This window comes from Meriones unguiculatus, chromosome 11 (assembly GCF_030254825.1).
Source record: "Meriones unguiculatus strain TT.TT164.6M chromosome 11, Bangor_MerUng_6.1, whole genome shotgun sequence".
NCBI classification, from domain to species: domain Eukaryota; kingdom Metazoa; phylum Chordata; class Mammalia; order Rodentia; family Muridae; genus Meriones; species Meriones unguiculatus.
Window position 1 is genome coordinate 107,194,579 of NC_083359.1, and position 15,045 is coordinate 107,209,623.

The 15,045-nt window shown below is 42.4% G+C and overlaps 1 protein-coding gene across 1 annotated transcript in view; it reads left to right on the top strand.

Annotated features, from left to right (window-relative positions):
* Ush2a (usherin) overlaps positions 1–15,045 on the top strand; it is a 653,036-nt gene that overhangs the window by 157,353 nt on the left and 480,638 nt on the right. Inside the window, exons 14-16 of the mRNA XM_060365102.1 lie at positions 5,352–5,515; positions 7,847–8,005; positions 14,383–14,877. Coding sequence (XP_060221085.1) covers positions 5,352–5,515; positions 7,847–8,005; positions 14,383–14,877 — 818 coding nt within the window. The remainder of the gene's footprint in view (positions 1–5,351; positions 5,516–7,846; positions 8,006–14,382; positions 14,878–15,045) is intronic.

Sequence of the window (15,045 nt, forward strand, 5' to 3'; positions counted from 1 at the left end):
CTAGGCCAGATGTCCTCCAAAGAGGGAAAAGTGCTCAGCCCAGGGAAGTCCATGCTGCCACAGAGGGCATGCCAGCTCCCATGACGTCCTGGAGTCAGCTGAGAAGACTGCTGCTAGGAAATATGACTGAGGTCAGCCCTCAGAGGAAAGCTGCTTCTCCCTCAGAAGTCACCAAGAGGACAATTAAACCAAACTAGTGAGGCTCAAAAGAGCTAACTTGTCTTTACAGTACTGTATCCTGTCTGTTCATGACCATTCCACAGACTGTCTTGCATCCTGAACTGTGTCCTGTCTGTTCATGACCATCCTGAAGACGGTGTTGCATCTTGGCTGCGTTGGGCCTGATGGTGGAACATTCTTCTCCTGGACCCCGAACTTGGCCTTGGCATCTCATGTTCTTTTCTTTGTTGGTTCTCTCATCTAAACACTTCAATGATTTGAAATCTCTTCCTCCTCATGCTCTGTGTTGAAAGATGTCCTTACCACATTCTTTGTTAGAAAATTAGAAACCCAGCCTTTGTTCCTTCTCTTTCGAATTTCACTCACATTCCACTAATATTAATCGCTAAAAACTTTTCAGTTATAGCCCCTTCCATTTGCTTACTTCCCAGTATCCTACCTCATCAATGTGTTCTCCTCACTTTTGCAGCTTAGTGAGTCCACTGCCCAGGCTGACTCAATTTCCACACATTCCGGTCATAAGGCTAAATGGGTCAGGGTACCTGCTGTGCATCCAGCTTTCTGATGCTGTGAGGAAAGCCCTGACTGAAAACAACCGGAGGTGAGAAGGGTTTGTTTCACCTCTCAGGTTTCAGTCTGTCATCAAGGGGAGGCAGGGCAGGAACAGAAGGCAGGAACTGAGCAGAGGCCTTGGAGGAACACTGCTTACTGGCCTGTTCCTCATGGCTTGTGTAGCCGGTTTTCCCATATAACCCCACAACACCTGGCCCTGGGTAGCACTGTGCACGCTGAGCTCAGGACTATCTGCTCCAGGAGTGTTCTTCGCACGGTGAGCTGCACCCTCTGGTAACACTCCCTTATCAAAGACTTGTCCCTCAGCCTGTATGCAGGCCAGTCTAACAGGGCCTTTTCTCAACTGATGTTGCTTCTTCACAAATGTTTCAAGCCTGGGTCAAATTGTCTGAGAAAGAACCATGACAGTGTTTTAAGCATTCAGACCTGAGTTCTATCCCTCATGTGCTGATATAAAAGGCTGAAAACAGCAGCATGTAACATCGAGGGGGGAAGAGATAGGCAGATGCTGAAAGTTTCCTGGCCAGCCAGACTGGAAGAAATTGTGAGTTTCTGTATCACAGAGAAACAGTGTCAAGGGAATAAGGCTGATGGTGACAGATAAAGATGATTGACACATTCCGCATACACATACATGGACTCGGACAATCATACACATTTACATGCATGCATATCTTTCTGTCTCTGTCTCTTTCTGTCTCTCTCTCTTTCACACACACACATGCAATCTACATAGTCCAAAGGTACTTTGTGCCATATATCAAATGCCCCTGTATTCTGAGTGTGACCCATTATGTGAAATGAGGAATCTTTCACCTGAGCCATCCTATCAGCATGAAAAGTTCTAGATTATTAAACATTTCATTCTTTGCATTTTTGGGCTTGGAGCTGTTCGGCTGGTGCTCTCCTCAGGCCCTGCCCATGCTCGCTGTCTGTTCCCTGCTGCACCAAAGAGTCTGCAAGCCTCCTTCACCGCTAGGTTCCACTCTCCTTTTTTCCTTCACAGTCGTCTGTGTACTCTTGAGGACAGGGGCAGCCCATAAAACTCAACTTTATGTTTTCGATGTGAATTCCCATCCAGAAAGATAACTGGGCCTCAGGGAATGGCCTTTATATCAGTCCTTATTTAGGTCACTTCGTGTACATGTGAGTTGAGGTCCCAGCCAAAAAAGGGGTGACTTGTCCCCCTGTCTCCCTTCAGATGAACTTGCCAGCAATATCATGAGTACTAAAACACACTATCTTCATTATGAGTTATGTTTCTTCAATAATAGTAATTAGGGTGATTTTTATGCTGTTGTATAACCAAAAAAGCTCCCGGGAAAGCACGATATAGGAGATTTGTCATTTAAGAGGCAGAAGCCAATTATCCCCTCAGTGTAGCTGGTGAACGCGGATTTGCAGAGGGGGTCACAGCGAAGCAGCAGTTTGCTGGCAGAGATGAGCACAGCCTCCCTCCTGTTTTGTTTGTCATAATGAACTGGTCAATAAACATCGCAAATTGTTTATCTATATAAATCTTGACAGATTACTCTTTATGAAATCCATTTAGCAACTGAGGTTTTCCCATAAGGATGAAAAATGAAGATTTTAAACAGATTGCAGGAGCAGCTCGGGCTGTGCCAGGGGAGTCTGTGCAATAAAGGTTTCTTTATATTAATATTACAAAAACCATTTATCCTGGCAAAATCAATATCACAATTCATCTTAGTTTGTTGCTTCTTTTCAAAGCATAAGATGTCTTCTCCTTTATTGTGTCTAATTTTGTTTTAATAAATGTGAATTATATTTCATTTGGTTGGTCCTCCAAGGAGGGGCATCAGAAAAACTGCTCTCAAACTAGTGGCTGATTTGCTAAAGAGTCTTCAGAATGTTTGAAATTGTATTTGAGTGGCTGAGAAATTTACAGGAATCATTTCATTTAAGCCTTAATTACTGTATTACCCCCTGCCTCCCTTGGACTGGTGGCAAACTGCAATTGTCTAGGAAATCCACTCTGATGAACTTCACTTAAAGAAAATTCTCTCTAACTGACACTAAGCAATTATAACAAGTTGGGCATGTTTGATAGAACAGTGGCTGGGAGAAGAGACAATAAAAGCAGGAATAGATGCACTTAATTACTCTAAACATTGCTTGCTTTCCTGAGAAGTGATTTATTTATTCCATTTGGATTCGGAACTTAATATCCCGCAGATATTGACATAGCTGAGTCTGAGCTGTGTGGATAGCAGGAGGCTGAAAGGAAATAGAGCTTCATCAGGGGATGGAATTATGTTACACGCTGCAAACCGTTCCTCTAAGTGCACTGTATGTAAAGTAACTGTGATTGTGTCTTGACTGAATGGCAATAAAAGCTGAGACACTCAAGAGCTACTTACTCATGAGGGGTACACATGTATAGAAAGTGATATATGTGCCCAAGAGGGAGGGCTGCCTCTTACTGCTCAGGTCTACTAGAATTACACCAAAGCCTACACACAGGATTCTCTCGGTGTAGGCACATAATGAATCAAGAACAAATCGGGCATTTCATGGCTTCTGTGATTCCATTTTAATTCCCATGCATAATTTTCCTCATCTCTAATACTTTGTCTGAAAAAAGCCACTATTGAGGACGAAATTCCAGTGTAACGTGTCCAGATAAAGGCCATCAGTGCTGTGTGTAGGTAGGAAGTTCTTTTATCAGGACTATAAAAAGAGCAACTACGGCACTGTGCCTTTCAGGGGAAACCGTACTTCATTTATTCCCAGAGGCAGATTTGTCCATCAAACAAATTTTCAGCTTATTTTGCAGCTTTAGCTTTTATCGGCCTTTTTAAGGGTGTTGAATGATTACCCGAGAGATCACGCCATAAAATTTGCAGTAGGTTGAAGTCACCACGTCCACTGGTTTCTCTATAGAATAAACAGGGAAAACTATTTAGTTGTGCTTTCTACGTACCACATGGGAAGTCCCTGCTTAAATGGTCTTCATGGGCTGCTTTTACATCTCCAACGTTTATAGTGCCCAGACTGCTTATCGTAATGAAATGCCACCGGGGACCACGTGTGAGGAGAAAGGTTTCCCTCTCTGTCACTGCTGAGGGTTTGTACTGCTAATATCACGGGGGAGTTTAGGGGTAAGAGCTTGTTCACTGCAGCGAAAGTGCCTCGTTCTCCGATGGCATCAGCCTCTTCGCATAGATCAGGGTAGCTGTCTTTTCTCCAGTCTTCTCTGGGTAAATGATAGTTAATGCTAATTGTCCCATTGACAGAACCTGGAATTTCGGGGGGGGGGGTGCGTCTGTGAGGACTGTGCTGGTGAGTTCACTGAGACGGGAAGACTTGCCCCTGGTGGGTGGCACCATCCCCTCTCGGGGACCCAGGACTTGTAGGTAGCAGCGGGCAGCAGCTTCCCGGCTGTCGATGTGGCATGACCACCTGCTTTAAGCTCTTACCCTTGACCTCCCAGCCATGATAGACTGTCCTCTGCAACTGGGGGTCATATTCAACCCTTTCTCTTCCAAGTTGCTTGTCAGAATATTTTATCACAAAACAAACAAAAAGTGAAACTAATACAGTCTACAACATATAACTAGAACCCATATTAAGCACCAACAATAATTGGAATCTATCTAAAGATGTCAGAAAAAATATAGTCTTTATAGAACTACATGTAGAATTTGAAGAATTTTAGAGCAGCGACTTATTCTTACTTTCTGTGTTGTAACTGGATATATAAATAAAAGACAATCTTGTGAGTATCTGATTTAAGCGTTTAGCTGGCAGCAAAACTTCTATTATAAGAAAACACAATTTTCCTTCTATTACATAGTATTCAGGCTAATCGGGACAATTCTCCATGGCGTGTAAAAAGCTCTCTGGGGCTGTTGAGTAGGTCTTCTGCAGCCCAGGCTGCTATCAATGAACTCACTATGTAATGGGGAACACTGGTCCTCCTCCCTCCAGCTCACATGTTCTGAGATTGCAGGAGTGCACCACCATGCCTGGCTAAATTAGAAAGAGAGAGAGAGAGAGAGAGTGTGTGTGTGTGTGTGTGTGTGCGTGTGTGCGTGTGTGCACATGTGTGTGTGCAGGTGTCAGGGTTAGGGGTTTGGGGGTGTAGAAGCCAAAGTCTGTTGTTGAACAGTTTCCCCAGTTACTGTCTGCCTTGCTTTCTGAGATCAGGTCTCACTTTGACTCCTGAGTTTCCTGACTCTTGTAGACTCCTGGGTGACAGACCCCAGGACCTTTCTGTCTCCACAGCCAAACTCTGGGCTAACAGACACTTGCCAGCCAATCTGCTTTTCACACGGGAACTAGGGATCCGTGCTCAGGTTCCCAAGCTTGCTCAGTGCTTTACCAATTGAGCCATCCCCTTAGGTCTCTTCGTGAGGCCCATTAATACACGAAAAAGGAATCTTTGCATGGATTTGAGCAACATTTGATAAAGATCTTTTCTGTCTTGTTTATCTTCTGCCTGTGCAGTTCAAGCCTCCTTTGCATTATGTCGGCAAGACTGAGCCGTATTCAACCACAATGTTATTGATAGGTATGACATACAGGATGAATTATTAATTAAAGTACTCTTCTCTTGATGCTTTGTCTGTTCTCAGATGCCAGCCTTGTCTTTGTCATCCAGCAGGAGCCTTGAATGGAACTTGTGATGTGGTCACAGGCCAGTGTTTCTGTAAACAGTTTGTCACTGGCTCCAAGTGTGACACTTGTGTTCCTGGTTCAAGCCACTTGGACGTCAATAATCTATTAGGCTGCAGCAAAAGTAAGTCCATTCTGGCTTATTGCTGGAATTTGAATCATAAGGACTTGGGGAGAGGGTCTCCATGCTTCCCTCCATTTAGAACTCATTAAAAGGACTCAGGAGCAGTGTAGAGAATTACCCAAAAGCAAATGTGTTATTCACACTACCTGGGATCTGTGGGCTTTTCCTTGTTTAAGTAATTGAAATTTCTGGAATAACTATGCTGGTAGTAAAACACTGACAGTGGTCTGTTGTAATGAAATCACCAGCAATGGAAATGCTGGAAACAAATTTCCAGTTTCCCCAGATGAGATTTTCCCAGAACATCGACATTTACTGTTAAAGTTGTATGTTACTACGTAAACTGAAATGGTTAGTCACCCTAGATCACAAATGTATTCCAATGTAATTAACTATAACAAACAGATTTGTTATTTATGATATCTCATGTTCTTCCATGCTCAAAGTTTTGCAAATATTATTCTAATGTATTTATTAACATGATAACTTTATAGTTATTTTTTCAGACCATACTGAGTTCTGCTACTTTCTTTCTTATATTAGTCATGAGTCACACATGTTCTTATGAACATGTTCACATACAGAAATGAACACCACACACACACCCACACCCATGCTTTCTCCCCAAGATGATCATGTTTATCATGTCCTTCCTGTAAATAAAGAGATGTTTGGCATCCAGTCCAAATTTGAATACACTCACAGACCTTTCAAACTTCCTAAGCTGGGACCCGAGCTCCAGGCTCCCCGACAGAAGGACCCTGTTACACTGGTCTGCTTCATTCTATGTGAGCATCTCCTGATAGCACTAGACACGTGTGACTATGTGAACTGTCCTGGATAGCTCTAGACATATGTGCCCACGTGAATAGGCCTGAATAACACTGAGTACCCCCGGGGCACTGTTTCTAACAGGCTTCCGAGGCTGGCGACACCTTGTCAGTTTCCCCCATCACGTTTTCATTGTACCTTGTTTGGTCAATCAAGCCCAGGCCCTCCTTCCATCGTTCTAGGAAGTGCTCTGCCACTTGGCTACATTCACACATGCTTTTGCAATGCATTGCTAAGAGATTTAAGTGTGATCTATCTGATACCACTCAGGGAGGACCCTGCACGGTTTTCACACAATTCCCTTTGTTGCAATACATTTTAGTCAGGAGTAGTATGGGTCTCCTAGGAAAGGGTTAACACTAGGGTTCAGGGTAGCCTTGAAAATATCTCACACACACATATAGCACAAGTTTTGCTCTTACCATACCGAGTTACTAAACCTTTTAGAAGAAATGTCCTCTTACTGGGCTCTCCCCATATTACATATATTTTGAATGCAATTAGTCTTTTATCTTGAGACCCTGAAATCTGTAACTATATTAATGGTTTCAGTTCTTGGCATTTTTTTTTGAAAGTTCTTGGTGACAAGATTGGTGGTTTTAAAAGTCACTCATACAACTGTATACAACTGTGTGGACCTATGACACCTCCTTCAGTGGGACCATACGCTAGATCTCTCTCAAGGCAGGTGGGGCTTGAACTGTTGTTGTTTTCTCAGATTTCTTTCTTCCTCTGTCTCTTCTTGTGTGTTCTGAGAAAATAACAAAATTCACACTCACAAATTAAGAAGCTTTCTACAGAAGACAGGAACATTGGCGGTGGCGGAGTAGAGGGTTTCTAGAGTCTGTCTTGTGTTGTGCTGTTGGGTGGGAATAGGATGCTCCTATTTCCAGGGTTAGCAGCACGTGAGCATCCTTCACAAGTATCAGTCTTGTCACATGGATTCACATTTTAATTGACGACCTTTAGATTTTTTTTGACGCCCATATCTATTTATGTCAGTAAATAGCAGTCCTTGAAATTATGCCATCCAATGTAAAATAAGACCTTGTATTTAGTTGAATGGAAATCTCCCTCTTCAGCATGAAATAATTGCTTAAATTCAAATTCAAATATTTAATATGATATCAAATTTAAATGTCAAATTTCAGGGGAATCTTGCCAATTTTTAAATTCAATAGAAAAATAAATGTTATGTATCCTTGGGATTATTTTTACACTAAGGCGCAGAAATGCTTAAACACCCATCAGTTTTCCCTTAACCCTATTTACATCAGCTGCTCTGACCTACGAATGTGTTTTATGCTTGTAGATAAAAAGCTTTGTCTTGGTGAATTGGTGATGCATACCCTTTGTTTATTAATGTCTTGGTAAACCACATGTCTTCTTGATAAAGTGACCCTGAAACAGAAGGACCTTTTTGCTGGGTATCTTACTTCGGTTTCCTAGTGTGTTTATTGATTGCTTTTGTTAATAAATGCTCTCTCCATTACAATTTAGCTCCCTCCCAGCAACCTCCACCAAGAGGACAGGTTCAAAGTTCTTCTGCCATCATTCTCTCCTGGAGTCCACCTGATTTTCCCAATGCCCACTTTCTTACTTACAGTCTGCTCAGGAATGGTTCTGAAATCTACACAACTGAAGATCAACACCCATACTGTAAGTTCTAGGATTTGGTGATGGAAATACGTGATATTCTAAGAAGGGATATGAATTACACTCTTTGATGTTAAGGATAAATGTCATAGTTTCCTCTGTGAACAAAGAACAGCTCACGCAGAGAGAATTACAACTCTCTGTAGGAATCAAAAAACAGGATGAAAATAAGATGTATAGTGTTTGGTAAGATGATAATGGAATTCCTGGAGAGAAAGCAGTGACTCAGCGCAACAGGAATGGTCGGTCACACCTGGACCACTCATGGAGTTCAGAGAACTTGAATTGCTTCACAGGCACAGCCTCTTGCACAGAGCACATTGTTAAAATATGTGAAACATCTTTCCTGCATATCTCTTATAACTGGACTCATCATACTCACCAGAGCAATTTTATCTCAAATAAAAAGCTTTAAATGAACACTAAATCCCATGTCCATTCCTATATGGTTTGTGATGTTAAAATGTGGGAAATGATTCTGACGTCCAACAGTCTTGCAGTGCGCTGTCAAATTCACTACAGGCCATGAAAAAGTATCTTTGCAAATCACAGAAGGAAAACTGTGACATTCTTGTTGAAGATATTAGAAGGTTTAAAACATATTAATTGTTATATTTTAGTTTACAAATGCTGGAAGTGTGACAACAAGCAGAGCTACAGTTTTCTTGGGATGTAGACATTACAGAAATTTCTCAAGCATTTCTAGTCTAGTATTTTCAAGGTTTTTAGAGACAGGGTCTCATGTATCTTAGGCTGGTCGTGAAATCGGTATATAGCGGAGGACAGCCTTGAGCTCTGAGCTATTTTTTTTTTTTTACTTTAATCTCCTGAGTGCTGGAATTAGAATCATAAATGACCACGCCCAGCTCATGCCTTTTAGTTCTCAGGTAACACAGATTTTTAAAACCTGACTCATGATATACACATTGAATATAACATAACTTCATACAAATGTTGCCTCATCCACACAGAGGAGCACAGCACCATATGCTTAGACTGAAAGGGAGCAAATAGGAACACAAGCAAGAAGGCTGGTTTGGGCGCAGAAACTTTTATAAAGGTATTAAATGAACTAGTTGATGCCAAACTTTTCGGAAACTACTGTTTGTTTATTTGTTTGTTTGTCTTTTAATATACTCAGATGCCTTAAATATGGCATTTTTAAAGACACACTGAAGTAACGGATTGTTGTTGTTGGTTGGTTTTTTACCAACTTACAGTTCTGTCTACTTCTGCTTCTAGTCCTGCTGCAAACTATTTTAGAAAACCGCTTGAGGGTCTACTGAAGCTCCTATTTCATTCTCTTTAGCACCCCTTTCCTTAAGCGTTGTGTTTTGTTTATCACGACTGTGTATGCACACATGCATGCCATGGCACAGATGCAGAGAGTAGAGCACAACCTTTTGAGGGTCAGCTCTCTCTTCATCCCACAGCGGTTTCCAGGCACCTGCTTCAGGCTGTTAGCCTTGCCGAACAGGGAAATCTACCTGTAGAGTCATTTCACATGCCTTCCAACTTATATGTAACATGATCATCCAGCTTTAAAATGCATGTGACTCTATGTGAAAAGACTAACATTCCATAACCTTTTTTTTTTAACATGGATGGAAGAAAGCCAAGTTTAACCCGCTGACCACAAGGCTCCTGAATAGCTGAAAGACACTTTTTATCTATTATATTAGCAGATAACATCCCAAACCTAATTATGTATGACTTGCATCTACTTTTCCTTGTGACCTCCCTTTTCTCTTTACTCTAATTATCCCTTCCTTGTTCCTAGTCTTCTGTGAAGTTAATGGAAATTCTGAACTTCATGATGCAGATTGGGATGGGAAGCAAACATCTGTCTGCATCTGCCATGTTGGCAAAGCATCCCAGAAACCTGCTACTAAAATGTCTATTTTCTTCCAAAAGTCAGCAGGATCCAGGTGTTCTGAAACTTAAACTTTTGTGACAGCAGAAGAAGGGAGTTATAAAAATATTGAAAATGATTTTTGAGTTGACAGGACCACTGGTTGAATTATCTGTGTAGATCCAACCAGACTGGCTCCATTTCTTAAGCAGCTTTGAATTAAATTTGAACCCATCAGTGATTCATTCAATCCACGTTTCTCACAGTAGCATACTGTAATCTATTTGATAAAAACAGTACATCAGAATACAGCATCATGGCCTTTTGTGTGATTGTGCTAACATAGAATCCAAATAATGGTTTCTTAGGTAATAAATACGCACTCATTCACTAATCAGACATATCTATAATCCTATTAAATAAGGTATTATTGCCTAAAACCTTATTTTTCATTAAACATGCCACATCTGGCATTTGTCGACAAGCACCATAATTAATGATGTGAAAGTTATCTGCATGATGGCATTTGAACAGTGGGAACAATCAGTGAGCATGGTCAGAACGTTCCAGCTTCTAATAATACCCCCGTGTTTACTGCTCCAGCTTCAGCGCCTGGGCAGCAGGAGTAACATGGAAAGGAAACACTATTTCTGTTCAGCTGAATGAACACAAATCTGTGGGTTAAATGAAGGCAGTTGGAATTGTAGGTGGAAAATCACTGAACTTTTCAAAGAAAATTAATAGTGTTGCCTTCTAAGCAAGTTTGATCATTTAGTCGAGACCATTATAGCATCCCTCATTAGTGTAGAAAGTTCTCCTGGCTGGCCTGGAGTCCTACGGGACGCTCCCGGGCAGCTTTTTCCTACATCGCCACACACCTCTACATTACCATCTTCAAAGCTTTCGAATGACTTATTTAGTAATAACACACTGTATTAGTTGACATTAAAACCAACTGTCAGATACACTCATGTGGGATCATTTGAAAGTTTCTGAATAATGGTAGTAACTAAGTTATTGTCTATTCAGTGGTTCCCTAAATAAATGTAGCTGACAGACATCCAACATGCTGCTGGTAGAAGGGTATTTGGTTGCATTAGCTCTTTGGTTTTTTTATTATTGTTATTGATGTCTTTGTTTCCATTTTTTTTTTCAATGCAGTTTATTCAGGAACATTGAACAATCCTCGGACCCCGGGGAAAGCCAGCCCACAGCTTAAATAGCCTCTGGGTAGCCAACCCAGGCGTGCCACGGGGGCAATGCAGATAGGTCCACACACACGGAAGCAAGCCAGATCCTCGGCCTTAGCCATTTCCATTTTGAGAGAGAGAATTAGCTAGTTGGTTAGCTGGTTAGTTCGTTTATAGTGTTTGTATGTTTATACACGTATTTTATGTGTATACTTACGTGACTGTGTATATGGAGGTGCAATGTGTACTTTCTTGGTCTGTTAGTCAAAGCCAGAGCTTGCCAGTATGTCAATCAGAAGCCAGCTTACTCCGGTGAACCCCTGGCTCAGCCTTAGGATGCTGGCATTACAGGTAAATTTCCATACCCTGGCTTTGATGTGAGTATTGGAGAGCTGACTTCAGTCCTCATGCTTGTTCAGCAAGAGCTTAACCACTGAGCCATCTCCCTAGCCCTCACGGTAGCACTTTGGACTTCTTTATACTCAGTATTTTGCAGAGACCTCTCTAGCTGGCTTGCTAAAGGCCTCTTCTATAATATCATCAGTATGAAGATCACAGTTTTCAGAGGAACACAACATCTTTTATTTAGTGTTTTGTACTTAAGAAGTGCTCAGTGAGTTTTGCATATACATAGATATTGATAGTCTTGTCATCTAAGAAGTCTGATACATGCATTATGCAAAACAAAGGAATGGCAGACACAATAGAGAGATGGAGTGTAAAACTGAACCTCCTCATCCTTGCTGGTAAAATGCACATTCTGCTCTAGGGACAGGGGAAGGGGTTGAGAACATAGCTTAGTGGCAGGTTGTTTGACCCATGCTTTAGGTCCCAGGTTTGAGCCCCAGCAGAACAAAACAAGAATAAACCTAGCTTTGGGACTGGAGAGGTAGCTCAGCACTTGGCAGAGTGTGATGCATTTGCAGAGGACCTGTGTTTATCCCCCAGAACCCATGTTGGTGGCTCACAACCAACCGTGACGCCTGCTCCAGTGGATCTGACTCCTTTGGACCTCCACAGGCAACTACCTTCATATGCACATACATAGACACATACACAGACATGTACAAATTTACACAGGATTAAAAATACATCTTATGAAGAGGAATTAACAGTTTTATCACTGATCCATGCATACCAATGGTCATTGCTACATTATTCATAGTGACTAAGATAGGGACTAGGTCCCCATTGAAAAACAAATGGTTAAGGGAAGTTAATATTTTTTTCTTTGCATAGTGGAGTATTATTTATCTGTCAGGAAGAATACATCTTTTCATAATTTGAAGGAAGATAGATGGAAGTGAAATCATTGTATTAAGTGGAATAAAGCTGACGAGATACACAAATATCACATTTATTTCTCCCGTATGTTGGATACAGGTATTTTGGAAATAGGAGTGTAGAGTATTTGAGAAGAAAAATGGGGTCAGAGTGAGGGAGTGTGGAGATAAGAGGGGAACATGATGAAAGGAGAAGTATGAAGGGTAGAGTGTCACAAGAAAACCCGTTATCGCCACCATTAACATATGCTAAGAAAAATCTCAGCTGGCTGGACACACTCACCCTCTTCGGGGACTCAGAGCAGAAAACAGAATTCAGCAGGCAGGTGTCGCCTCTGCAGTAAAGTCCTTGTTCCCAGTTTGCTATTTTTATAAACTGTTTCTTCTGCAGTGTGATGGACGTAGGGTGGTCCTTAAATAAACCTTTCCACAGGAAATGCAGGGTGATTATAATTGTTCCACATAACATTCCTGTGCAATTACATCTTCCTACTCTGGTTTGTAGTTCATGCCAATTCCTTATCAAGCACTGCTGTTCTTACACATTCTCATCCTTCAAGACCACTTTTTTTTTTTTTAAATAGAATAATCTGGTACGTACTTGACAGAGGTGTGCAGCCATGGAGTGAATCTTCTCCTTAGGCACTGTCCTCAGCATGTCTGGTCATTGTGGAGCCTCAGTAAACTCCTTCCATTCAGGGGGTCATGACAGCACCCTTTCCAATGGAGTCTCTGCCCTGGTGGAGGTTTCTGAGTAGGGTGGTTTCCACATCATCCTGGTTCTGTGGAGGATGCTGTGCTCCTTTATTAGCAGAGCGTAGGGAACACCCCTGTGATGGTCATTTCAATGAAGAAACCATAGTAATGTGTGCACAGAACAATGGAACCACCTCCACTCAGATCCTCACTTATATGGTTAAGCCACAGCCACATCTCTCAGATGCCAGACAAAGTGGCATTTAGGGGAGGATAACTTTCCTCTGGCCATTAGCAGAAGTTCCTTCTGAGGAACTGGCTTGTTGACGGGCAGTAGACCAGTTTCATCCGTGGCATCCCCATGACACTGACTTCAGGTGAAGTTGCTTGTCCTACAACTGTCAGATTCTTGTGAATACTCCACCACATTCTGAGTTTTCCCCTCCTGAATCCTGGCACTTTGCGGAGTTTAAAGGCCGCCCTATCACAACCACAGAAACCATGGACCGTCTACTGGCTCTCACGCTGCTTTCTTTCCATTCATAAAGCCAAGAAAATCTGTGGATTAAAATTAGACTCCAAATATCTATTACTCTTCAGGCACCTAGATAAGCAGAAACCATATCAGGAGCCTCTCCCAGCCCCCACATAATCCCACAAGCCAGCAGTCAGCAACCATGCTGATATTTCTGTTTCATAGGCCCACAATGTGCTTGCTATCTCTGTGCAGAATGGCGGATGCAGGCACATAGCTAACCGTGGCTGCTACCTAGCTCCTTCTTGTTTCTTAGCCTCTGCTTTCTACCTTCTTCCCCCGACTGCCCTGTCCTTCATGCATGGAGATTCTTCTCATCTCTACCTCCTCTTGTACAACCTCTCTGTGGTTGACAAATCTCTCTGAGATTTAGCACAAAGCAAGTATAGCTGTATGTCATTTTAAAGGGTCAGGAAAGGGCCCACTCAAGGTATTAGGCAGGAGAACAACCAGGTGTTTGCTGGTACTTTTCAGAGGGTTGGGCCTGTGTGTCAGTGTTTGGAAAGCAAATGGTTGTAGTGAAAGCAAATAAATGTTTCAGTGGTGGCAAGGACTTCCTGCAGGTTCTTCCATCGAGAGCCCCTATGAAGAACAAAACAGGGACAGAAACAGACTTCTTTGCTCTAGTTGACACTTTACTCACAATATACCGGCAATAAAAGCAACCAGTAGTTGCCTGATTTCCCATATAAAGGAACCAAACACACTTATGGGAAGGAAGTGATTCAGTCTATCACCCGGTTAAGGAGCATGAGGCTAAGGCAATTGCAAACGATTGCTTGACAACTGTGAATTCTGACTGCCTGGTTTCCTTTCTGTTTCAGATACTCGGCACTTCTTTGACACTAGTCTGTCGCCACACACATCGTATTCATATTCTCTAGAGACCTCCAGTGTGCATGGCTCGACACGGAGCAGGTCCGTCACGTATAAGACGAAGCCAGAGGTCTCTGAAGGACACTTGAACTTGACTCATGTGGTTCCTGTTGGCTCTGACTCTGTGACCCTTACCTGGACCGGACTCCCCAACAACTCTGGACCTATAGAGGAGTATATTTTATCTTGTGTACCTGTGGACAGCACCGAGCCTTGTGACTCCTATGAAGGTCTGGAAACCTCAGCTACCATCCGGAATCTGGTTCCATTCACGCAGTACCGTTTCTCTGTCCAGGGATGTACTAGCGTGGGCTGCTCACAGAGCCTGCCTATTGTAGTAACCACAGCCCAGGCACCCCCCCAGAGGCTGAGGCCACCCGCAGTATGGAAAATCAGCTCCACGGAACTCCACATAGCATGGTCTCCACCAGTGGAGCCAAATGGTAAGAATTCAAAGCTTAGACTTCACTTTCTTTCAGAAGACCAAGACAGTAGAAATGGAGAACTATGTCGTGAGAGTGGCAGCTCTGTCTCCTTACATGAACATAAGACATTTGCTTGAGAGATGATTTCTGATAATATAAAACGCTATTCCTTCTGGAGGGTGGAAG